This window comes from Muntiacus reevesi, chromosome 3 (assembly GCF_963930625.1).
Source record: "Muntiacus reevesi chromosome 3, mMunRee1.1, whole genome shotgun sequence".
Taxonomy (NCBI): Eukaryota; Metazoa; Chordata; class Mammalia; order Artiodactyla; family Cervidae; genus Muntiacus; species Muntiacus reevesi.
In genome coordinates this window covers 173001998-173027424 of record NC_089251.1, presented here as the reverse complement: position 1 = coordinate 173027424, position 25427 = coordinate 173001998, and the positions used below count along the sequence as shown (strand labels likewise).

The window sequence follows — 25427 nt, the reverse complement described above, 5'->3', positions numbered from 1 at the left end:
TAATATATAATTGACATACAGCACTATATAAGCTTAAAGTGTACAACATAATGATCTGACTTACACACATCATGAAATGATACCGCAGTAGGTTTAGTGAATATCCGTCATCTCATATAGATACAACATTAAAGAAACAGATTTTTAAAATATTTTTTCCTTCTGATGAGAACTCTTGAGATTTACTCTTTATACAGCTTTCATTTACAATGTGTAACAGTGTTTTTTTTAATCTTTACTGTATTGTATATTACATCCCTAGTATTTATTTATAACTAGAAATTTGTACCTTTTGACTGTATCCATCTAACTCCCCTTTCTCTCCTCCCCTCTGATAGCCACATATCTGATGTCTCTTAAGTTATTTGTTTGCTTTTGAAGTGTAATTGACTTACAGCACTGTTTTAATTCCTGGCACTCACATCATAGTGATTCATTATTACTGTACATTTCAAAATGATCATGATTAGTCTAGTTGTCATCTGTCACCTTACAAAAATATTACATAACTGTTGACTATATTCCCCCAGAGTACATTTCATACCTGTGACTGAGAATTTCATAACTGAAAGTTTGTACCTCTTAATCTTCCTCACCTGTATCTCTGCCCTCCCGCCCTCCCAGAGTATAATTGTTTTTCTGAAGATAACTTGATAAGGGGAATTTTTTACTGAAGTAGACATAAGATACTCATATACTGACTGGTATGTGAAAATAAAATGTTGCTTAAACTTGATGTCTCCAGTTTCTCTCCCCTTCTTTCTTGAGCCTATCTATAGTCAGGGTTTTCCCCGCTGCAGCACACCTGCTCGTGGCAAGGCCATCATGGACAGCATCACTGTAAACCCCGTGGTCTTTCAGTCCGTGTCTTCCTTGATCTGAATCGGTAGTGTTTGCTGCAGTCGAGCACCCTCTTCTCTGTGAAACATTTTGTCCACCTGACTACTACAGTATACCACCCTGGGATTGTACCTCTCCTTTTGTTCTTTGGTGGTTCTCCCTCATCTCTCTGATTTTTCACTTCTTTGTTCAAAAAAGTGAGATCAAATCCTCAAAGTTCAGTCCTTGGGCTTTCTCTCTTTTCTGTCTTTACTGGTCCCTGGATGATCTCTATCAGCCTCATAAGTTTAAATTTTATGCCAAATGCTCCCAGATTTGTAACTCTAACCTGGATTTATTTCCTGAATTTCAAGAAATTTATTTAACTATCTCCTTAATATTTCCATTTAATGCATCCCAAGTTTACTGTGTCTGAAAAAACGTCTTACATTGCACCCAGCTTACTCTTCCTATCTCCATTAATGACATCTTAATCAGGCCAGAAACTTGAGAAACACCACTGACTCCTTCCTTCCTTTCACATTTCACATCTAATTTGACTAAATCCTGTCAACTTTAACTTTCAAAGTATATCAAGAATTCTCTTTTCTTGGCACCCCCATCCACTGTCACCACTCTGGTCTGAGCTGCCATCTTCTCTCAGGTGGATTATGGCGGTAGCCTGCCTGCTTTCACCTTTGCCTAGTTAGGGTCTTTTAACTCAGCATCCACAGGAATGCAGTTTGAAAAACGTAAGTCAGATCGTATGACTCATCTGCACATGATCACCATCTTTCCATTCAGAGATCCACTGGCTCTCCCTCATCTCTTTCTTTTACTTACCACCTCAGTCACTCTGTTCCAGTCCTGCTGGCCTTCATACTTCTGCCCCTTAAAGCTTAGAAGGCATACGTTTAGGGCCTTTGTGCTTGCTGGTCTCTCAGTCTGAAATTCTCTTTTCCCTGAACACACAGTTAATTCCCTCAGTCCCTTCAGGTCTTTACTCAAAGTCACCTTTTCAATGAGACTATTTCTGAGATCCCTATCTGAATCCACCCCCCAGTATTTCCTGTCTCTCCATCTTTGCTTACATTTGCTCAAGGGGGAAATGAATAATGTTAAGATCAGATCAGTCGCTCAGTTGTGTCCAACTTTTTGCAACCCCATGAACCACAGCATGCCAGGCCTCCCTGTCCATCACCAACTCCCAGAGTTTATCCAAACTCATGTCCTTTGAGTCGGTGATGCCATCAACCATCTCATCCTCTGTCATCCCCATCTCTTCCTGCCCTCAATCTTTCCCAGTATCAGGGGCTTTTCCAATGAGTCAGCTCTTCACATCAGATGGCCAAAGTATTGGAGTATTGGCCAAACATCAGTCCTTCCAATGAACACCCAGGACTGATCTCCTTTAGGATGGACTGGTTGGATCTCCTTGCAGTTCAAGGGACTCTCAAGAGTCTTCTCTAAAACCACAGTTTAAAAGCATCGGTTCTTTGGCACTCAGCTTTCTTTCCAGTCCAACTCTCACATCCATACATGACCACTGGAAAAATCATAGCCTTGACTAGACAGACCTTTGTTGACAAAGTAATGTCTCTGCTTTCTAATATGCTGTCTAGGTTGGTCATAACTTTCCCTCCAAGGAGTAAGCGTCTTTTTAACTTCATGGCTGTAATCACCATCTGCAGTGATTTTGGAGCCCAGAAAAATAAAGTCAGCCACTGTTTCCCCATCTATTTGCCATGAAGTGATGGGACCAGATGCCATGATCTTAGTTTTCTGAATGTTGAGCTTTAAGCCAACTTTTTCACTCTCCTCCTTCACTTTTATTAAGAGGCTCTCTAGCTCTTCTTCACTTTCTGCCATAAGGGTGGTGTCATCGACATATCTGAGGTTGTTGATATTTCTCCCAGAAATTTTGATTCCAGCTTGTGCTTCCTCCAGCCCAGCATTTCTCATGATGTACTCTGCATATAAGTTAAATAAGCAGAGTGACAGTATACAGCCTTGGCGTACTCCTTTTCCTATTTGTAACCAGTCTGTGGTTCCATGTCCAGTTCTAACTGTTGCTTCCTGACCTGTATACAAGTTTCTAAAGAGGTAGGTTAGGTGGTCTGGTATTCCCATCTCTTTCAGAATTTTCCACAGCTTATTGTGATCCACACAGTCAAAGGCTTTGGCATAGTCAATAAAGCAGAAATAGATGTTTTTCTGGAACTCTCTTGCTTTTTTGATGATCCAGTGGATGTTGGCGGTTTGATCTCTGGTTCCTCTGTCTTTTCTAAAACCAGCTTGAACATCTGGGAGTTCATGGTTCATGTATTGCTGAAGCCTGGCTTGGAGAATTGTGAGCATTACTTTGCTAGCGTGTGAGATGAGTGCAATATGTTAAGTTACATAACAACAACTAGTACCTGCTGAAAGCTTACTATGTGTTAGGCATTGTTCTGAAAGCCCATTTATTTCTCGTAACGAAATATAAAGTAGACACTAGTAATATTCCTATTTTCAGCTTAAAATGCTTAAGAACAGGTAGGTTAAATGCCTATACAAGGGGCAGGTAGCAGCATCAAGAGTCTCATCTAGGCAGTTAACAGAGCCCACAGCACTATAATGTCTTTTCAGATTTTCAGTGAGCCCTCTGAGAAGGTGGCGCAAGTTTACCTTGTGCCTTTATATCACCCCTGCTACACCATGTATGAAGGGCCATGTAGGCCTCAATTTGAGAAGCATGGAGCTAAAAGATGACTTAGTAAAAACAAATAAAGGCAGCTATTAGGAAAGAAGTCACAAACAGATTATATGTAGATATAATTAGAAATAACTTGGAACAATAAAGGAACACCCTGGGTAGGGGTAGGACACTTGAAGGTAGAAAAAAAATTGCTAATGAATAAGGGATCTGGTTTGAGAACTCAAATCCTACCCAAAAAAGCAGAGTTTCCCATGATTATTTCTCTTTCCTAATCGCCTTCAGACAGCTGGAACAAACATGGTCACTTTCCTTACGCATACCTACAGACATATGGGATTCCCTAACACTTGTGTGGCTGTGTACCCTTGTGTTATCTGCATGTGTGCACCATAGTGGGCCGGCTGTTCTTCGACCTCTTTTCTCGTTTTCCTTCTAGTTACCATGGAACGATGTTGACCGTGACTTATGTATCATCCAATCAAATCAAAGGACTGTTCCTTCCTACACAATGCATCTCTTGCATTGTTAACTTACACATGTGTAATGCCTTACCATTTGCCCTGCAGTAAATGAGGTGACCCAAATAACATTGGTCTTTAAGTAAGGATCTTTTCTGAACTCTTAATTTGTGTGGTGTGGGTAATAAAGAGAAAAGAAATGTCCCTGCTTCCTGCAGTGAAATTGATCTTGCTAAAGCTCCTGAAACACTGTTTCAGAGTAGAAAAAAAAAGTTGATCCAAGTACTTGAAGGAAAATATTTTTCTCAAATTGAGGAGAGAACATGAATCAATAACTTGGAACCGAAATGCATTTTTTTAACTTACCATTTAACATTTGAAATATATACTACAATAAAAATTTCAAAGATGAGAATTTCTGTATAATTCTCTGTTGTAGAATGAGAGGGAAGGAGGACAGTTAATGAAACTGTTGCAGAAACTTGGCCTCTGTTCACCAGTGCCTAATAGAAACCCAGAGACAGAGTTTTGGCTGAAGTAGAAAAGAGTAGCTTTTATTGCTTTGCCAGGCCAAGGAGGCCACAGTGGGCTAGTTCCCTGATGACCATGTGACCCACCCTGGAAGGTTAGGGAGTTTTATAGTGTTCAAGGAGCAGGGCTGATGACCTCATGGACAGTTCTTCGATTGGTTGGCATTAGGGTGAGGTTTCAAGTATCATCATTAGCCTTCTGATTTCAGCTAGTCTAGGATCTATGTTCTTGTAGTCAGCAGTTTTCATCTGAAGTGTGGTCCTTCCTGTATAAACAACTTGGGAATGTTTGTCAGGCCTTTATCTCTATCTTTCAGAAAACTAAGAGTTGGTGACTGTGTTATATGGCCAAGTCATAGTCTCAGTTGTTACCAGTTCCCTAGCCCAACAGCTATTCTGTTTCTGCATCTTCACATTTCCCATTCATTAACTCTTCAGTCAGCATTTTACTTCAAAAGACAAGGACACAGAGACTGCAGTCAGGACCTTGCTCATCTCAGCACCAAGTCGATCACTCCCACCCCCTATAAAGGAAATAGATTATACTTGAGTCCTTAAACCACTGTAAGAATCAGAGACAAAAATGAGTCCCAAATAGAAAAAACAAATTCAGGTTAGAAATTTCAGTTCCGTCTTGTCAGCATGCAGTAGATTCTTACTTTACTTGCTAGGAAGAACAAATATTAAAGTGAAAATTGCTTACCAGTAGTAAGATTACTGGCCAGATAGCTCCATTTCCTTCCTTGAGTCATTCCTCCTGACTTTACCTAACTTCTGAAAAGAATCAATAAGCACTTTCATCATTCACTATATTCTGAGATTTTCTGATGTCCTCTCCCATTCATAAACGTATGCTTTTTGTAACACTGGCAACTTATGTAAGTGTGGAGAACAAATGCTCCACTCATTCAAACCAGTTTTCATTGGGGATTAGGGGAGGAAAGGGTTGGCCTGTGTTCTGTATTTTGTTATAGTTGCCCGAGGCTCTTACCAAACTAACATTGCTGCCAGATTGACTTCTCCTTCTCCATTATCGATACAGAAAAAGCCTATGGTATTGAACTTTTCTTATAATCATTTTTATGATACTTTAGTACTCTCCAGTTATATTTATGGTCCTATTATATTGAAAAGCAGTAGCTTTGACTTTGAACCTAAAATAGAAATACAAATAAAAAAACTTATGAGATGAAAATTAGCTTCTTGGAACTTCTCATTCCTTGTCATTTTTTCAGCAATATTTCCCTCCAAACCACAGCACCTTTCTACTTAACAAGATTTAATAAAAATGCTAATCATAACAAAAATTGGGGGTGTTAGATATTCTTTTCAAAAATAACTAAAAATTAATTAAATTTAAAAATTTGCACTTTAACTTTTATTCATCTGCTAATTGGAAATGCCTTGTTTTTTTAAACATTGACTTGCTTTGTTAACATTGAGATCGTGTTAAATTAACTCAGTAATTACTTGACATCAGACCACTTAAAGAATTTTTTTTCTTTCGGAGAAAAGAATGGCCTACTCCTCATAGATTCTTCCCAGTCTTAAGACTAACCACCTTTTAAGTTGGAATAAATCTCAAGATTGGAAGAGACTCTAAATATCATCTAGAACTCTGCAACAGACATTGTCCAGTCCACTTACTCATCCAGCAATTGGACCCTGTCAAATGTGAATTCATCCTATTCTTGGGTACCTTCTGAGAAACAGGCTACCTCCTGAGGTAGTACATTCCATTTGTGAAGAGTTTTGCCTACTAGCAAGTTATTTCCTATATTAAGCTGAACTTTTTAACAAGTATTAATGAAAATAACATCCATATGGTAAAAGAAATTTAACGCCTAAAAGGGAAAGTACAATAAAAATGTCTCCTTTTGACTCTTGACCTCTCCCTTTGCCCAACCTTCCCACCGTTTAATTATCTGAGGAAATCTCCATTGTCAGTTCTTTATCCTCCTTGCCTTTATAATTACAGTCTTTGCCTCACACTTTTTTTAATGAAAGTTTTATGAAGCTTTCATAAAAAGTTCTTTTATGAAAGAAAAAATATGTATATATATATACACATATATATGAGTATGTATAAATACATATGTGAGGAATTGTATATATACTGTACAGTATGTATAACATAAACATACTCTGTGGGGCTATATGATATACAATTTTGGTTAACGTATCTTCAGATCATTTTATTTCAGCATGTACAAATATTTTATTTTTTTGCTTTAAAAAATTTTAGTCATTATTTTAACATTTATTGAGATAAAGTTTATCATTTACAGTGTACAAATCAGTGATTTTTAGTATAGTCACATATGTGCAACCATCACCACAACCAATATTAGAACATTTTCATCACTTCAGAAAGAAACTCAATACCCTTTATCATCACCTCCTGTCGCATCACCCCTGCCCTCAGCCATAAGTAGTCACTAATCTGCTTCCTGTCTGTAGATTTACATATTCTGGACACTTCATATGAATGGAATTACATAATATGTAGTCTTTTGTGACTAGCTTATTTCACTTAGGATAAGGTTTTAGAAACTCATCCAAGTTATAACGTGTGTTAGTACCTCCTTCCTTTTTCTGGTGCATTCTGCCATTGTATAGATACACTACATTTTGTTTATTCATTCATCAGTTAATGGACATTTAGATTGTTTCTAACTTTTGCCTATTGTAAATAATGCTACTGTGAACATTTGTGTACAAGTTTATGTGGACGTGTGTATACACATAAGTGTAAGTATACACATGAGTAGAATCGTTGGGTGCTACCGTGGCTCTGCGTTTTGCCATCTGAGGAATGAGCTGCCCCACTGTTTTCCACTGTGGCTGTATTGTTTTGTATTCCCACCAGCAGTGTATGAGGGTTTTGATTGCTCCACATCCTCTACCTCAGTTGCTGTTTTCTTTGATTCTTACCATCCCAGTAGCTGTAAAGGGGTATCTCATTTTGATTTACATTTTTCAGATGACTAATGATATCAAGCCATTTGTGTATTTTCTTTGGAGAAATGCCAGTTTATATCCTTTGCCGATTTTTTAATTAGGTCATTTGTTTTTATTACTGAGTTGTATGAGTTCTTTTGTATGTTCTGGTTATAAGTCCCTTATGTGATTTGCAACTGTTTTCTCCCATTCTGTGAGTTATCCTTTCACTTTCTTGGTAAGTGTACTTGAAGCACAAGTTTTTAATTTTGCTGAAGTCTAACTTACCTCTTTCCTTTCATTATTCATATCTTTGGTGTCATATCTAAGAATCACTGGGTAAATCCAAGGTGATCAGGATTTACTCCTGAGAGTTTTAGTTTTAGAGTTTAATTTTGGTCTCCCATCTACTTTGAGTTAACTTCTATATAAGACTATGACATGTGTCCAGATTTCATTCTTTTGCATGTGGCAGTCCACGTGTCCCAGCACCACTTCGGTTTGTTGTTATTGTTGCAAAATTTTCTCCTCTGCCATCAGTTTCCTTTTTTATGTTGAAGTGAACAATGTTGTCAGTTTCAGGTGTACCTCAAAATGATTCAGCTGTTCATATACTTGTATCTGTTCTTTTTCAAATTCTTTTCCCATTTAGGTTATTACAGAATATTGAAGCAGAGTTCCCTGTACTATACAATAGGTCCTTGTTGGTTATCTGTTCCCAGCACCATTTGTTGAAAAGACTTTCTCACTGAATGGCCTTGGGACCTTTATAGAAAATCAGTTGACCATAACAGATGGGTTTATTTCTGTACTTTCAGTTTTTTTGTTTGTTTATATGTTTGTCCTTATGCCATTACTACACTGCCTTGATTGTTTTTACTTTATAGTAAGTTTTGAAATTGCAGTGTGTACATTCTACTTTGTTCTTTTTTTAGGTTGGTTATTTGAGGTCTCGTGCTATTCCATATATATTTTAGAATCAGCTTGTCAGCTTCTACAAGCTGGGATTCTACAGGGATTACACCAAAATATTTTTCTAAATATACTTGATATTTTTTTTTAATGTAAGCAAACCAAAAGGATTTATAATGAAAAGTTCTCTGCACCAGAGACAACCAATAGCTATTCACAGTTCATTTTGTATTCTAGAAATTGAAATTGTATATGAAGCATACATATATTTATACATTTTTAATACAAATGAAACATAGTTTACTTTCTCTTTTTATCAAAGCTTTTGTTTTTGTCTCTTTGAGAGTATTCCAAGTCAGGAATTGCAGATCTGCTTCTTTTAAAAATGACTATATAGTATTTTGTACCATAATTTCTAATCACTCCTTTTTTGATAGATCTTAGGGTCTTGTTTTTACAAACTGCTGCAGTAAAAATTTTATGCATGACAATTTTAACCACACCCAGATATGTTGGCAGAAGAGATTACCAGGAGTAGGAAACTGCTGTGTCAAAGGATATTGTATTTTTTTTTACTTTTGATAGATGTATCATTTAGGCTTGGTTATGCTGCTATTAACAAACTGTATCTTTAAACAACAAAGGTTTATTTCTAGCTCACTTGACAAATAGATTAGCTGGTGGGCTCTGTTCTACATCACCCTCACTCAGGTACCCAGGTTAAGGGAAGCTCCATCTCTGTGCTTCCATGATTGTTCAGGCAAGACAAAGTACATACAGCAAATTAGCTCTGACTCCTTAATTTTCTGCCCCGACACGTGTTACTCTTTGGAAAGAACAAGTCCACCCTTAATTCAGAGAGGATGAGGAGACACGCTTCTACCATATACCTGGAAAGCAGAGAGGCAGAGGTGTTTGATGAAGAACACAAATGACTGCCTCAGTACACGCTACCAATTTTAATTTTGAGTCTCTCTAAAGAGATTCTACTAGTTTATAGAGATTCTACTTGTTTATTTTTAACAACCACCAGAGGGAGTTGTAAGCTTAAAACTTAATTAAAACTTAATTTTTACTGAAAGAAGATTTAAAAAGTACTGAGTATATTTTTCTCTGTTATTCCTCCTCCTTTTTTTGTCTATTTAAAAGGGCAAGTTAGACAGTTAAGTTTGGAAAAACTAAAGAAATCACTATATGAAGCGTTAAGTATATCCCTATTTCCTTGGTAGAATTAGCATATCAGAGAGCCACCTTTCTGAAGTGTCAGCAACCTAAAAAGTCTTTAGGTTGCTTATGCTTAAGCATCCTGTGCTTAAGATTCCATAGGATGGGGAGAGGTTGACTGTTCTATCCAGAGACTTGCAATTAAGCCCCCTTTTCTGGTCCATCCCTCACTTCTGCCTTTTGTTATTTACTTGCATTCTCCAGGAGCCTCTTTTAGGTTTCTGGGTGGCAAATTAGCTGCCTCTTTGCAGTACCCTCCTTGTCATGAGACTGTAGCTTTCTCTGCCCTCCATTAGTCTATTCCATTTCATCTGCTTTCAGTCTTCCAGAAACTTGTTGAAATCTCTTGCCACTAATTGCCTTCTTCCTATTGTTTACCTTTGTTGGATTCTATCCATTTTATTCCTCTGTAATTTTCATGAGGTTTCAAAAGGCAGAAGATTTTGGCTCAGCTGGTGAAGAATCCACCTGCAATGTGGAAGACCTGGGTTCGATCCCTGGGTAGGGGAGATGCCCTGGAGAAGGGAAAAGCTACCTACTCTAGTATTCTGGCCTGGAGAATTTCATGAACTGTATATAATCCATGGGGTCACAAAGAGTCGGACACAACTGAGCAAGTTTCATTTTCACTTTCAGTCACCTTTAACTGGAAATCCTCTCTCATATAGTTGATTCTTTGTATTTGACTTTTAAAGTTCATGTTAGTCTAAATGTCAATAATTGACAGGAATGGAAAGGATTTTTTCCTTAGCTTACCCCCTGGAGTCTGTTTAACAGATCACCCCTCCTTGTTTACAAGTACATATCACTACATTGTGCGTGAACTTAATTCATCTGTAGGTGTGGTTGATATTTTGTTTATAGCAGTTTTGTTGTATGCCAAAACAAAGGGGGAAAATAACCCACAAAGCCAGTCTAAGGGATTTCCTCAGATTCCTATTCACAGTCTTTTCCTGTAACAGAGGTGAACTGTTCTAGTCTTACCCTACAGCTGCAGCCGTCATTTTGTCACCCTTTCTGACTGTTTCTAAGCTGTCTGCTTCTTTTGGATGCTGGAAGTGTAATTGCCATATTTCTTTCTCCCCAGTCAATACCCAACTCCTTCATTTAGGAGAGACAGATCAAAGCAAAAGTGTCTTCATAAGTAAACGTTATAATCATTCTTCTTTATTATGAATCTTAATAATGTATCTTAGTGAATATGTATTGTGTAATATTTTGTACAGTGAAGATTAAAATTGTAGACAAAACCACAACTGGAGAAAAAGTTTAGCTTTAGGTGAATTTTCTGTGATTTTTAGAAATTCACCTTGATACTACTTTGTAATTCATCTTTCTCAGACTCCTGTCTAAAACTCCCAAACCACATTTGAAAAGTGAACTAGACACATAAAAGTCCAGGCACCTACTAGAGAAATTGAGATCATGTCTCTCTTATACTATTTCCAGAGCATTTTTTAGTTTGTAATTAATGGACATACTTAAAAGATCCTGAATAGTCTGCATATTGTTATTTCTAATATAGTCATAAGTCTACTCCAAGACTTTGTTTTCACTGAAAAGAAATACCTCTTAGATAAGTTCTAAGACAGTGGACTGACTTTAGGGTCTCAGCCTGTCACAGGTGGTATCTCACCTTTATTCCCAAGGGTGAGCTGTATCTTCAGCCATTGCAGAACCCCATTTCTTTGTGAATCCCTGAAGATGTAGTATTTTTTCTGTTTAAGAAACATTCTGAAGTAGTTACTCTGTAACTTTAAAACATCCCCATAATAATACCTTCAGTAACTATGACTCCTTCATCTCTCTTACTGTATCTTTTTCTTAATCAGTTTTTTATCTCCTACTAATATTGACCTTCCAATCCCAAAGAAAGGCAGTGCCAAAGAATGTTCAAACTACTGTACAGTTGCACTCATCTCACATGCTAATGAAGTAATGCTCAAAATTCTCCAAGCCAGACTTCAACAGTACATGAACCGTGAATTTCCAGATGTTCAAGCTGGATTTAGAAAAGGCAGAGGAACCAGAGATCAAATTGCCAACATTCACTAGATCATAGAAAAAAGCAAGACAGTTCAGAAAAACATCTACTTTTGCTTTATTGACTATGCAAAAGCCTTTGTGTGGATCACAGCAAACTGTGGGAAATTCTTAAAGAGATGAGAATACCAGACCACCTGACCTCCCTCCTGAGAAATCTGTATGCAGGTCAAGAAGCAGTAGTTAGAACTGGACATGGAGCAACAGAGTGGTTCCAAATCAGGAAAGGAGTACGTCAGGGCTGTATATTGTCACCCTGCTTATTTAATATATATGCAGAGTACATCATGAGAAATGCTATAATGGATGAAACATAAGCTGGAATCAAGACTGCTGGGAGAAATATCAATAACCACAGATATGCAGATGACACCACCCTTATGACAGAAAGTGGAGAAGAACTAAAGAGCCTCTTGACGAAAGTGAAAGAGCAGAGTGAAAAAGTTGACTTAAAACTCAACATTCAGAAAACTAAGATCATGGCATTCGGTCCCATCACTTCATGGCAAATAGATGGAAAATCAGTGGAAACAGTGACAGACTTTATTTTTGGGGCTCCAAAATCACTGCAGATGGTGACTGCAGCCATGAAATTAAAAGACACTTGCTCCTTGGAAGAAAAGTTATGACCAACCTAGACAGCATATTAAAAAGCAGAGAAATTACTTGGCCAACAAAGGTCTGTCCAGTCAAAGCTGTGGCTTTTGCAGTAGTCATGTATGAATGTGAGAGTTGGACTGTAAAGAAAGCTGAGCGCCAAAGAATTGATGCTTTTGAATTGTGGTGCTGGAAAAGACTCTTGAGAGTCCCTTGGACTGCAAGGAGATCCAACCAGTCCATCCTAAAGTAAATCAGTCCTGAATATTCATTGGAAGGACTGATGCTGAAGCTGAAACTCCAATACTTTGGCCTCCTGATGCGAAGAACTGACTCATTTGAAAAGCCCCTGATGCTGGGAAAGATTGAAGGCAGAAGAAGGGGATGACAGAGGTTGGATGGTATCACCGACTCAATGGACATGAGTTTGATTAAACTCCGGGAGTCAGTGATGGACAGGGAGGCATGGCATGCTGCAGTCCATGGGGTCGCAAAGAGTCAGACAAGACTGAGCAACTGAACTGAACGGAATATTGACCTTCTCTCACTCAGCTTTTTTCCTGAAATGAGTATTATTACACTGGCTTTATTTCAGTTTTATATTTGCCTGGTATATCAATTTTAAAGTATCTCTATCAGCCTTCAAGATTTCCTCTATCTTTTGTTTTTCAGCAATCTTATTATATGTCTAGGTTTTGTTTTGATGTTACTTGGAGATTCCTGGGCTTATTGGATCTGTGATTTATTGTCTTTCATTAATTTTGGGAACTATTTAGCCATTATCCTCAAATGCGTCTACTGTTTTTCCATCTCTTTCAACAATTACATGTATATTATAGACTCATGTTGAAAAGTTGCCCATCACCTTTTGGGTGCTTTGTTCTTTTTCCCTCTTTTTCTTCGTGTTCAACTGAAGTAATCTCTTGATTCTTCTGTATCTGTATGCTGTATGCTTCTGTATCTGTATCTGTATTCTGTATTCTGTATCTGTATCTGCATGCTGGTAAGCCTGTTGAAAGAATTCTTTATCTCTGATACCATATTTTATTTCCAATATTTGGCTCCTCTGTAATAATTTCCATCTCTCCTCTCAGATTATCCATCAATTCCTACATGTTGTTCATCTTTTTACCTAACTCCTTCAACATGTTGTGTGTATGTTCTGTTGCTCGGTCCTGTCCAGTTCTTTGGGACCTGCCAGTCTCCTCTGTCCATGGGATTTTCCCCAGGCAAGAATACCTGCGTGGGTTGCCATTTCCTTCTCCAGGAGATCTTCCTGACCCAGGAATCAAACCCGAGTCTCTGGCGTCTCCTGTTAGCAGAAGGATTCTTTACCACTGTACCACCTAGGAAGCTTCAGTCATAGTTATTTTTCAATTTCCCGCCAGCTACTTTGAGCATCTGGGTCATCTTTGAATATGGTTCCATTGACTGCTTTCTCTCTTGGTGATTCGTTGAATTTTTCTCTCACTTTTCTGTGTATTATTACTTTTTTCTTTTATTATTATTGAATGCCAAAAACTATATGTAAAAAAATCAGCAGAGACCGGGACCTTTACATCCAGAAACTAGAATACCTTTTTTCCTGTCAGGATATGGTGAAGTGTTGAGTCAGCTTAGGCAGGAGTGGAGGTAGGTCTGGGTTTTGTCATTGCCGTTTTAGTTCCTCCCAGTCTTCAGATGTCGCTAGCAGTGGCTGCTCTTACTTGCATCTCTTAGAGTGCTGCCTAGAGTGCAAAGTTTACTTTACTTTCGTCCTTTCATCTTCAGCCTTTCTGTGCTGTGCTGGGTCCCCATTCATTCCATCTCCACATGATCTGATAAACAGCGAAATCCTAAGTTATGTGGAATTTTACAAGCCACGTGGTTTCAGTTGTAACAAAAACAGACATAGACAATAGGTGAACAAGTGAGCATGGCTATATTCCAGTAAAACTTCATTCACAAAACAGGCAATGGCCAGATTGCGCCCTTGAGCCATAGTTTGCTGACCCCTTTTTTAGAGCTTTTATCTTGGGATACACACATACATCACACACCCGTATCTCCAAGCTCCAGCAGGGTAGGGATTTTTACCTGTCTTGTTCATTGATTTCCTGAGTGGCTGCAACAATCCTGACATGTTATATAGGCTCTCACTATATTAAAAGAATGGATTAGCAAATTACATTTTAAGTGTTTTTTGAAGACAACAATGCAGCTGTAGATCTTTTGTATCTAAACAGATTCATTTAATTAGATTACAGTTATTATGATTACTGATATATTTGGAATTATTTATGAATTAGAACTAGAAAGTTCTAGAACTAGAAAGAACTAGAAAGTTCTTTCCACTTTCCTCCTTTCCTGCTATCTAAGTTTAATCAAATTTTATTTCTCCTTTTGTTCTTTTAGAAACTATATTTAGCTTTCTCATATACTCTTCATCTTTGTCCCTAGATATTTAGCATGTATAATTGGTTTAGCAACATTTGAGAATATTCTTTTCATACTGTTCATGGGATTCTCTGTGGGGTTTTTCCAGTAGTCATATAGGAATGTGAGAGTATAAAGAAAGCCGAGCACCAAAGAATTGATGCTTTTGAACTGTGGTGTTGGACAAGACTCTTGAGAGTCTCTTGGACTGCAGGTAGATCAAGCCAGTCAGTCCTAAAGGAAACCAGTCCTGTATATTCATTGGAAGGACTGATGCTGAAGCTGACACTCCAATACTTTGGCCATCTGATCCAAAGAACTGACTCATTGGAAAAGACCCTGATACTGGGAAAGACTGAAGGCAGGAAGAGAAGGGGATGACAGAGGATGAGATGGTTGGTTGGCATCACTGACTCGGTGGACATGAGTTTAAGCAAGCCCCGCGAGTTGGTGATGGACAAGGAAGCCTAACGTGCTGGAGTCCATGGGGTCGCAAAGAAGTCGGACATGACTGAGCAACTGAACTGAATTGAACTGAGAATATTCTGTATAAACACTTTTAAAACTTTAGAATGCTTTTCATCTAATTTTCGTATTTCCAAAGTTTCTTGTTATTCTCTAACATTTTAGTTTTACTTTCTTTTAAGCAGTCTTTGACTCCCCACCCGCTGCCATGGTCTTTTTCCTTTGTTTCAGAGTTAGAACTTTTTTTATGTTCATTATCTTATTCCCTCCTCTTGTATTAATGTCCTCCATATCAGAAAACACCTTTAGTAGTTCTTTTTTTAGGAGCAGTCCATGGTTTGTAAAATCCCCCAACTTTATCTGTTCATCCCTACTCCAGTAATTTGATTAAGTGAATTAATTATTCCATTAGCTTCTGGAATCTTATTTCATTTCTTCAGCAGGTTTCTCTTCAAATTTTGCCATTCACTCTATTGTCTCCTTCTAGAACTCCTTTTTATATTTATTCAAGATCTTTTAACCCCTCTTTCATGTTTCCCATCACTTTATCTCTGCATTTTGAGAATACTCTTAGATTTATCTCTTGGGTCACTAAATATGTCTTGGACTATGTGTAATCTACTGTTTAATCTATTTGGTTGACTGTTTCAATGGCTATTTTCCACTTCTAAAGGTTGTTTATGGTACTTATCCAAAACTTATTCACGATGTCTTATTGTTTTGTTATATTCTTCTGTAATCATTATAATCATCTTAAACAGATATTTCCATAGCTTCTTTCAAACTATTATATAACCAAGTTTTAAGGGGCTCCTCTTGGGCTGTTGATTCTCATGGTAGATGATTTTCTTGTTCAGTCATACTTTTCTGCTGAGAGCTTCTCTTCGTTGAGGATTTTTCCTTTTTGGATTCCATAGTAGGTGCCCCTCCCTACTGGAAGTAGGTTGCCAGAGCAGTTTGCATTTGCTTCTACTGGTTACCTTAAGGAAATCACCAGCCAAGAGCTAATTGTTAACAGTAATTCCTCACTCAGAGGTTCTCTCTCTGCCCTCAGCATTTAAATCATTTTCTCAGAAAATCTGTTCTTATCCCCTCTCCTCATGTAATATTGAATAATATCACAAATGTGTGTCTTATTTTCTAACTCAGTACAAATATAAATTATCACTTAGTCATTAGAACCACTAATAAATGTGTGTTTTAAAGTTTTTTTTTGTTTTGTATATTTAGGGAAAAGCTTTTAGGGAGATAATCTCCATTAATTTTTAAGAAATACTGCTTTTAAATAGTCATTAATTTGAACACATGTCTTACTAATGGCATTTGAGACTTGTTGGTAGATCATCAGAGTTTAGAAATGAAGGAAAGTATGTTATGTTCTTGTGGTTTTCCTTTGCCTTGCCCTTCGTTTCCACTTCTTGTCTCTGTCTGTCTCCTCTTACTGTCCCACTCAGAAATTAACAATCCACTCCTCATCTTCTTTTAAGAGAATAAAATAAAGCCTAATGCACAATTCTTATGTTTTGGAAATAGAGGCTTAAAATTTTGCAATTCAAGTAAAATAAACCAAGTTAATAAAAGCCTGACAAAACAATCTTGGGTTGGTTATGGATACACAAAGACACAGTGAGTTTTCTATCAGGAACATGTGTACCTCCAAAACACCTCCCTGTGTTTTTAGAATATATATTAAAATGAGTGATAAGATACCAAGAATCAGTCATGGTTTTTAAAACTTGAGACATATTCTCCTAATACTCTTTTCTTCCAATAAGTAAGAAAGGAGAATTATAGAGGGAGATACCTGTGGATTGTATTAGTGTCAGATTTTTGTTGAGAAAAATTACCTACCATTTAAAGTTAATTTTTAAGTACTTGAGCCTAACTAGCTTCCTCGCACCCCACACCCTAATTCAGATTCTATGATACACTGCTGGACTGAATGGCCTGAATATATATAGCCTTTTCCTTACTTTTAGCTTCTTGAAAATTTTAGTTTGATTGATGGTGACTATTTAGCATTAATCTAATCTGTTTAATCGACTTGCCTTTTTTAATTGCTATTTTTCATTTTTAGAGGTTATTGTGCTTTCCCAAATCAGCATGTTTTCTCGTGGTAGAGTCATCCCAAACCTCCATTTAATAGTAAATTCAGTTATCTTCACCACCAGTCCAATATCCTAAAAAGTCAAACTCGCTTTGTCCAGAAGTGGCAAGAACATATATGCCAATTTTTATGGTTTACTAAGGTTTCCCAAGCAGTTCATCATTCATGTGACAAGATTGATTGCTTATTTTCTTTTTAAAAAAATCTTAGGAAAATATTTTCACAAAATATAATTGGAATATAAGAAAGTGTATTTGGTTTATCTGAATGGTTTTGTTTTTGATTTGCGGTTTGAGCAATCTAATGTTAACATTCATGTGGATTGAAATCAATCAGTTTTATTTATTGCATACATCAAAATGGATTTAACCTAACCCACATTCCCATTAAGATGTTTATATGCTTAAATGATTCTCAAGTCAAAAAGAAAATAACTCTCTAAAGTTAAAAATATTGAAATTTTAGATATTTAACACATAATACTTTGTTTTAGTGTTATCTTTGAGATTCTTTGCAGCCTCTTGTTTGTCACAGAAATAGTTATTTGTTTTGTTTTCCCAAGGTTGTTTAAAGGTTAATTGATTAAACTCGGTGGATCTTCATATATACTAATATGTATTGCAGCTCTTTTGGTACACCAGAAGGCCAGAATGGAACGGCTTCAAAGAGAACTTGAGATTCAAAAGAAAAAGCTGGATAAACTAAAATCTGAGGTCAATGAGATGGAAAATAATCTAACTCGAAGGCGCCTGAAAAGATCAAATTCCATATCCCAGATACCTTCAGTAAGTCTTTCTTTCTGTAACTGTTGTAACTGCTCTGCTTGAACATGAGAATAAGCAACCTGTCAGCAGTGTAAAAGCTTGACCTAGTTTCCTAGAAATGTTCTCAATTCATACTTGTTTTTCTGTCCTTACCTCCCCCTGCAAAACTTGACTTCTTCTTAACTAATAACACAAGAGTTCTATGTAGATCCTCACATGGAATTATTTTTCAGCTCGAAGAAATGCAGCAGTTGAGAAGTTGTAATAGACAGCTCCAGATTGACATTGACTGCTTAACCAAAGAAATTGATCTTTTTCAAGCCCGAGGTAAAGTTCAATGCATATTCAGCTGAAATTCTTTGTATTAATTTATCAGCTCTTCCTGTGGCTGAAAACAGACTTATCAACTGTAATCTTGTTTCAGATTTCATTTGGAGCCATATAGTGCTTACTTAGATTTTTATTTTCTCTCACTCTCCACTCCTCCCTCCAAAGTTGTATATTTGGTTGAGGAGTAGTTTGATACATCTAATATCCTTCAAATCCCCTTTAGTCATGTGTTAAGGAAAGACAATGATTAGTATGTCTGGCTATATTGTCAAAAGTATTGCTGTTATGTATTAATATAATCTGTTACAGTGTTTATTAAGATTGTAATATATACTCATATTCCTTTTTCCTGTTTACCTTTTTTCCTTCTACCTTTGAAGAATTATGCTTTTAAGAACGTGATTAAAAGGTATCCCCACTCTAATGGCACTTTCTTAATTGATGATGTAGAGAAGAAAATTAAAATATGACTTACAGTATTTTTAGGAAAATGATAGTTTATGATACTTGAACTATTATTGACCAGCAATAATTGTTATTGTGGAGTAAAAAAGATTGGGGCATTTGGCACAATACATGAGTGAGTAAAAAGTGTTCCATAGACAACTGAAAAGAATGTTTATAGCTTAAACCTAATTCTAAAGTTTGGAAATAATAGAAATATATAAAATGAAAAAGACAGGAAAGGGAAGAAGCCAAAAAATAAGCCCTTAGTCACACTTCTGAGTATGTGCCAAAATCCATTAAACTGAAAGATGATTTGTTTTATTTTCTTTTAGTAAGTAACCTGTTTGTCTTGAAGCAGTCATAGAAAATGCCATAGTTTAACTTTGGTGAGAAAAAATTAGTGCTAGTCTAGAAAATGTAATCTTTGAACTTGTTGCTTTTGTTTAAAATCTGAAGCATCATATTATATTGGTTCAGGTTTTTATACTTACTTGAGGCCAAGCTATTTAGTGGCTTAAGACCATGCTAAAATTATATTTTACATTGTCAAATTATAAGTTATCTTAACTTGTCACATACAACAGGGATCTAATTCTTTTACTGTCTTACTAGCATTAATCTAACTTCTCAGTTTACAGTTTGGACTTCTGTTATGGGTATTATCAATATATTACACCTATTTCAGCTGTTTTTGAAATCCTTTCATGTAATTGGAGATTAAAGGTGTGAAATAAAAGTATTTTTTCTATTTAACTGTAGTTTTTTTTTAAGAAAGAAAATATTTGCTTTTTAAAATTTTTTTTTAATTTTTTTGAGCTTTAAACATTGATATACTTCTTTTTATATATTTCAGGACCACATTTCAATCCCAGCGCTATTCATAACTTTTATGACAATATTGGATTTGTAGGCCCTGTGCCACCAAAACCCAAAGGTTAGTGTATCCAATAAGTGTGAAAACTGTTGTATTTTGAAAAGCAAGATTTTAGAAAATTTTAGTCTTAGCAGCCTTCCACTCCAGAAGTACTTCCAACTTTGGCATTCTTGGATGGATTCATTAGGTAGATACTTATTTTCACTTAACATGCTGGGAATTGTGAGGGTTCAAAAATGTAATGTACTTTTACCCCTTTAAAAGTAATATGCCTGTCCTTAGCATTCATTGTATACTCCCAGAATAGCAAATCTTGGCCAAAAAAAAAAAAAAATCACCAGGGTAAAAACTTGTATTCTTTGAAATTTGAGTTAAACGTTAAGGAAGACACCTTAGGAAAGTCTATTTTTCATAAGTATTCTGTCCTATATCGTTTATGCATAGTTCTCTATAATCAAAATTCTCTGAATTTCAGATAAATATTTTTTTTTAATTATTACCTACTATCATTTTTACATCATTGGTACAGATTATGTACACACCAAACTAAGAAATGTTGAAACATTTATGTGGGCTTTTTACTCCAGGCATTAAAAAATATGTAGAAATGGGAACAATCGTTGGTTTGTTACAAGAATTTTCATATCTCATTTAGTATCCTGTTCTCGCCACTCCTTTGTCTTTATTCAGTTATAATTCAATTAGGCCTAGCTGTAGCTTCATATTTTGTATTATTTAAAAGTTTTTAAAGATAGTTAGCTGGAATGTAATGAAGTCTTATTACAGAGGAACATAAGTGAAATTGGGCTTTTGACACAGTACATGAGTAAGGAAGTGTTCAGACATTGGATGTTAATTGAATGAAGGAATAAGGAAAGCAGTGGTACAGCCTAGCTCCTTAAAATAAGCAAAATGGATATTTTAGACTCTGAATGAGTTGCCTTAATATAATCTTTTTATTCTCTTCGAAAATTCTCGTATAAAAAGATCCTGTTTTGTCTCCATGTAATTCAGTGCTATGTGTTACGGGTAGGAGGGAGATGGCATATAGATGCAATAACGTTTGTCTCGACAGTTGTTGAAGCAACATAAGGGCTGAGAGTTTATTTCACTGTTTTCCCTACTTTTGTGTGTGTTTGAAATTTTCCATGATAAAAAGTAAGGAAAAAAAAAAAACTTAAAAAGCTTTTCACAAAAGATAAATGCTTGTATACTGGATATTTTTAGAGAAATAAAGAATTAGTCATTTTTGCCTTAAGGCTAAAATAGGGAGTTAACTAGTTTCACTTAGAGAGGTTTACTTAGTTCTTAAAATCAGTTCTGCTTTACAATGTGGGTTTTTTAACAACTAAAAGTGTGGCCATCACAAGTGATCTCATACTGTGCTCCTGAAATAGCTTCCTCTTTTCTCTATTCTGGTGGTTATTTAGCTTTCAAATACCACTAATAATAAAGAGTCATAATTCTAAGGACCAGAAGATTTTGTGCAGTTGCAAGAAAGCCATTGGAGATTTTTTTCATTTTAAAAAAATTAGGTCCTCTATTTGATTACCTTAGATATTTAAATATTGAAGATAATCCTGGCACTTAGTAATAGAATGAAGAGTTAATACAGATTGAATGGCCCTCCTAAAAAACCTTTGTAGTTAACAAAAAGGACAGACAAGGTTTTACTGAAAATGTGCCAGATCGGAATGTTTTCTAACCTCAGTGAGACCAAAATTCTAAGTAAACTGGATTATCCCCAGATTAAAACAGTTGTTCTATAAGATGTTTCCTAAGTATGGAATGTGGAATAATTGTAGATGGTAAAAAGTCAACTATTCATTTTAATGAGTTTTAGGTGGATACTAACTCGTATTGTTAGACCCTTGATTTTTAAAATATTTTTACCTAGATAAACCTTAGATAGATAGTTTTTTAGTATGTGTTTATTTGTTTGGCTGTGCTGGGTCTTAGTTGTAGCGTGTGGGATCTAGTTCCCTGACCAGGGGGTGAACCTGGGCCCCCTGCACTGGGAATGCAGCGTCTCAGCTACTGGGTCACCCGCAAAGTTCCCTAGATATTTGTTTTAAAGCTATTCAATTTAAATAAAATTACTATATAAATAATACTTTCATGGTGCTCATGCATGTGCCAAAAGTCATGGTGATGCCTAAAAATTGTGACCATGCCTAAAGTGGGAATTTTGCAATAAAATGTTAACCTTGAGACCAACAGTGAATACAGTGCCACTAAACAAAGTACCGTCACTTAATTGTTTTGAATTCGTTACAGAAACTTGACTTCCTATGTTTTTATCCACTATGTATCATAGTTTCTTTTAGAACAGCATAAAAGATATCATTTATTTACTAGCTCAGTGGAATAGGTAGAATTTGCAAATTAATATACATTTTTAATATTATTTGTAAACTACAAATCATAAACCTTGACTGGAGAGATCCAGTAATGCATGCTCCTTTTACTTCAAACCTCCCCAAAATAATTTATAGGAATCCTATTTTTAAATTACAAAGATACCTCCCTCCCCCAAAAAAGGAGTTTTATAAATGTAATTTCATCTTTGACACAACCATGGAGGAATATATTTCTTATATTTAAGATACCTCTGTACATTTGAACATTTAGAACATTGACTTCATAAAACTACAGTGACTATTTTATAAGAAAGAAAGAATAGATATAGAGAAAACATCATTATCTAAGATCACAGAGCAAAGAAATTAGGAGTTAATAGCAGAACCATGAATAGAACTCCATTCTCATAACTCTGGATCTGGTAGTCTTTCTAGTGTTCCATAATAAATACGTTTTCAAATAAACATGAGAAATAAAGTCTGATAAAATTTTATACTGATTTGCTTCTCCAAGTCTGTTGTTGACATTTAGTTAAATAAGATTTTAGAAATTAGTATGTATTGTTCAATTTTAGATTTTTAGCAGATGGAGAACATTTAATAAACACTTCCATTCATGATAGAAATCAGAAATATAACTACTACATCAGTGAGAAATGAAACTCAAACTTGAATGAGACATAAATGCACTAGCAGTACTGCATTGTAGTTGGATACCTTTTTACATTCTTAGGTGACATTATGGCTATTAGTTGCCGTATGAATTGATTTCCCTTTTCTCCTGCTATAAATTGGGGGAAGTGATGCTCTTTTCCCATTTGAGGAGATATTGAGGTGATTAAGTCATGTCCATGTTGCTATTCCCCAGCAGAGATGTGCCCGCCTGATAGATACAGGTTGTGAGGATCAGGCATGTGAATCAGTTTCAGCTAGATGCTTCATTTGATTAACAAGCTGTTTTCATGCTGTGTGGTGGTAGTGTTTAACTGACTGAGCTATGAGGAAAGCCCAATAGTGTTTATAGTTACCAGTAATTTATGACTGTGATTTCTTTTGCTTCCTTACAGATCAAAGGTCCACCATCAAAACACCAAAGACTCAAGACACAGAAGATGATGAGGGGGCTCAGTGGAATTGTACTGCCTGTACTTTTTTGAACCATCCAGCCTTAATCCGTTGCGAACAGTGTGAGATGCCAAGGCATTTCTGAGCCAGGAGGCCCTATATCTTCTCTAAATCCACATCTGAAATTCAAGAAACCAGTCTGTCATCAGGGGAAAAGTTTCACTGCTACATAGGATTTTGTAAAATTGAAGGTGTGACAAGATGGTGTTGTGCTAATGTTAAATGTCAACCCACAGAGCTAATAATACCTCAGTCTAATGTCATGGGCAGTTGAAATTCATCACATGAAAGGTAATCTGCTGAAAGACTTGGTTGCCCACTGCCTGACCATGTACAGTGTTACCAGTAGCCCATCGTGGATAATTCTCAACATGTTAATATACCTAGATGTTCCCAGTACTTTTTTCCCTCATGTCACTACTGAATTTTGACAGGAGGAAGGAATAGAACGATGGCTTTTTTTTTTTTAAGCTTTCGGTGAAACACTACAAACATGAAGAAAAGCAACAAGGTTAGCTATTTAAGAACTGATCGCTGCTGAGTAGTGCCAGCGGGACGGGGAGGAGCCTCACAGACCTGTGGTACTCGGCCTGTCTCTGTCCTCCCTGAGCACGCCTCCACTCTGTGAAGCCAGCGTCGAGGGTCTAAAGGTGGAAGGAGAGCAGCAGCACTGTCTGTACAAACATGGTGTGAAATACCCCAAAGCTTTTCCTACTGTACAGAGCTCTCAAGTCTGCTTTAAGTGATTTCCTTTCTTCCTTATTATTTTCTTATATTTCTATATGTATAGTGTAATAGTCTTTTGTTAACTAATTTTCTTTTTTCCTTTTAGTGATTAAGTACTATCATGTCCCTTTTTAAGCCTTACATGAGAGAAGCATTGCCTTCAAAATAAAAAAGCATTAATGAAATGAAACTATGCACAAAATAACTTTCCGCTACTTATTCTGTACTTTGCCCTCATGAGTGCCGATGTTCTGTGAAGACATACAGATGCTGCCCAGTGAATTGCAAAAAATATTGCAAGACTTACATGTCCATAGATCACATCATATACTGACTTTAGTGGTGGGTAACACAACACGGTGTTTTATCTCCCACAGGGAAGCTTAAAGCAAAAGGTGTTTTTAACCCACTGACAGCAACGAGGTGAAGTCTGCTTTATCTGCCTGTGTCCCACAGAACTTTCACAAGAGATTGCTATTGGGAAAGTACAGTTTCAAAACCAGCAGCAGTACCTGCAGCCCTTTTTTTGGAGAGAAATTTAAACGCTTTACTGTTGGGGCAGTCCGTTTCTAAACCTGACTTGGTGGCAGTATCGTGTGTATTTGTAAAACAAGGCTAGTCGTATTTAGGACAACTGAAGAAAAGCTGGAAAAAAGAAAAACAAGCAAACTTGAACACTGAAGCAACCTCAAGCATCTCTTTATTTTGATGATATATTTTTGTAAGGAAAATAAATATTCAGATGATCAGGAATGTATATAACGAAAGGAAATCAAGGAAAAAATAACTATGCATTTAAAAAAACAATTATGAAATTATATATCAGTGCTTAGAATGGGGTTAAGGGAAGTGCTGAAATGTAGCAAAAGATAGGAGATAATGTAGACTGGCACCCACTGTAAATGTTTGCCAATGAATATTTTTTAAATAAGCAAGATTATTACAGGTGATTCTATATGAATGTCAGAGCCTTAACTTCCAGGCTTTGCATCTTGTATATGAGAAGAACTATGACAATCCTAGTTAATTAGATGAGAAACCCAAAGCCCTTACATTTGATGCATTTTGTTTTAAAATAGGCCTTGTTTTTCAGCTTCATCTGCAGTTCTATGTGAAGATTGATAAATCAGTTTTTACTTGTTTTATTAATAAAACGTAATTTGGATATCTTGAGTTGATGGTTTTGTGATTTAGCTGGGTAAACTATCTTTGTAACAGATAAGTTATTTATAAAAATTAAAAAACTTATATTCTAACATGGATTTTGTGACTTGTTCTTAAAGTTTTGTGGGACAGGAGGTAAATTATGCCCCAGAAGAACATTTGATAGTTAATAGAAATCATAGGAAACTCAACCTCTAGAGTCTCCTTCTGACATCATGGCATTCCGCAGCAGTTCTCGGATTATTCGTATCAGTTTCCCCAGGCTTCTTTTTAACTAATGAATGTTTCAGCTAAACCAGAGAAATGAATATTCCTCTTTTCAAAGTTTATTATAGCTTTATTCTTTCACTTTTCTTGGAGTTTTGTTTTTAAGTTTACCCTATTGTTGCAATGTGATTTCTCGGAACATTTAGCCTGAGTAAGTCGCTT

General features: G+C 36.2%; 1 protein-coding gene across 4 annotated transcripts in view; it reads left to right on the top strand.

Moving 5' to 3' along the window:
- TAB2 (TGF-beta activated kinase 1 (MAP3K7) binding protein 2) overlaps positions 1-25090 on the top strand; it is an 81720-nt gene extending 56630 nt beyond the window's left edge. For 3 of the 4 annotated variants that reach the window (XM_065931170.1, XM_065931169.1, XM_065931172.1), the window contains 4 exons: positions 17833-17993; positions 18206-18299; positions 19603-19683; positions 23051-25090. In XM_065931170.1, the coding sequence (XP_065787242.1) occupies positions 17833-17993; positions 18206-18299; positions 19603-19683; positions 23051-23193 (479 nt within the window). In that variant the 3' untranslated portion in view covers positions 23194-25090. Of the gene's footprint in view, positions 1-17832; positions 17994-18205; positions 18300-19602; positions 19688-23050 lie in introns of all 4 variants that reach the window. The other variant, XM_065931171.1, reaches the window with a different exon arrangement.
- The last annotated feature ends 337 nt before the right edge of the window (positions 25091-25427 follow it).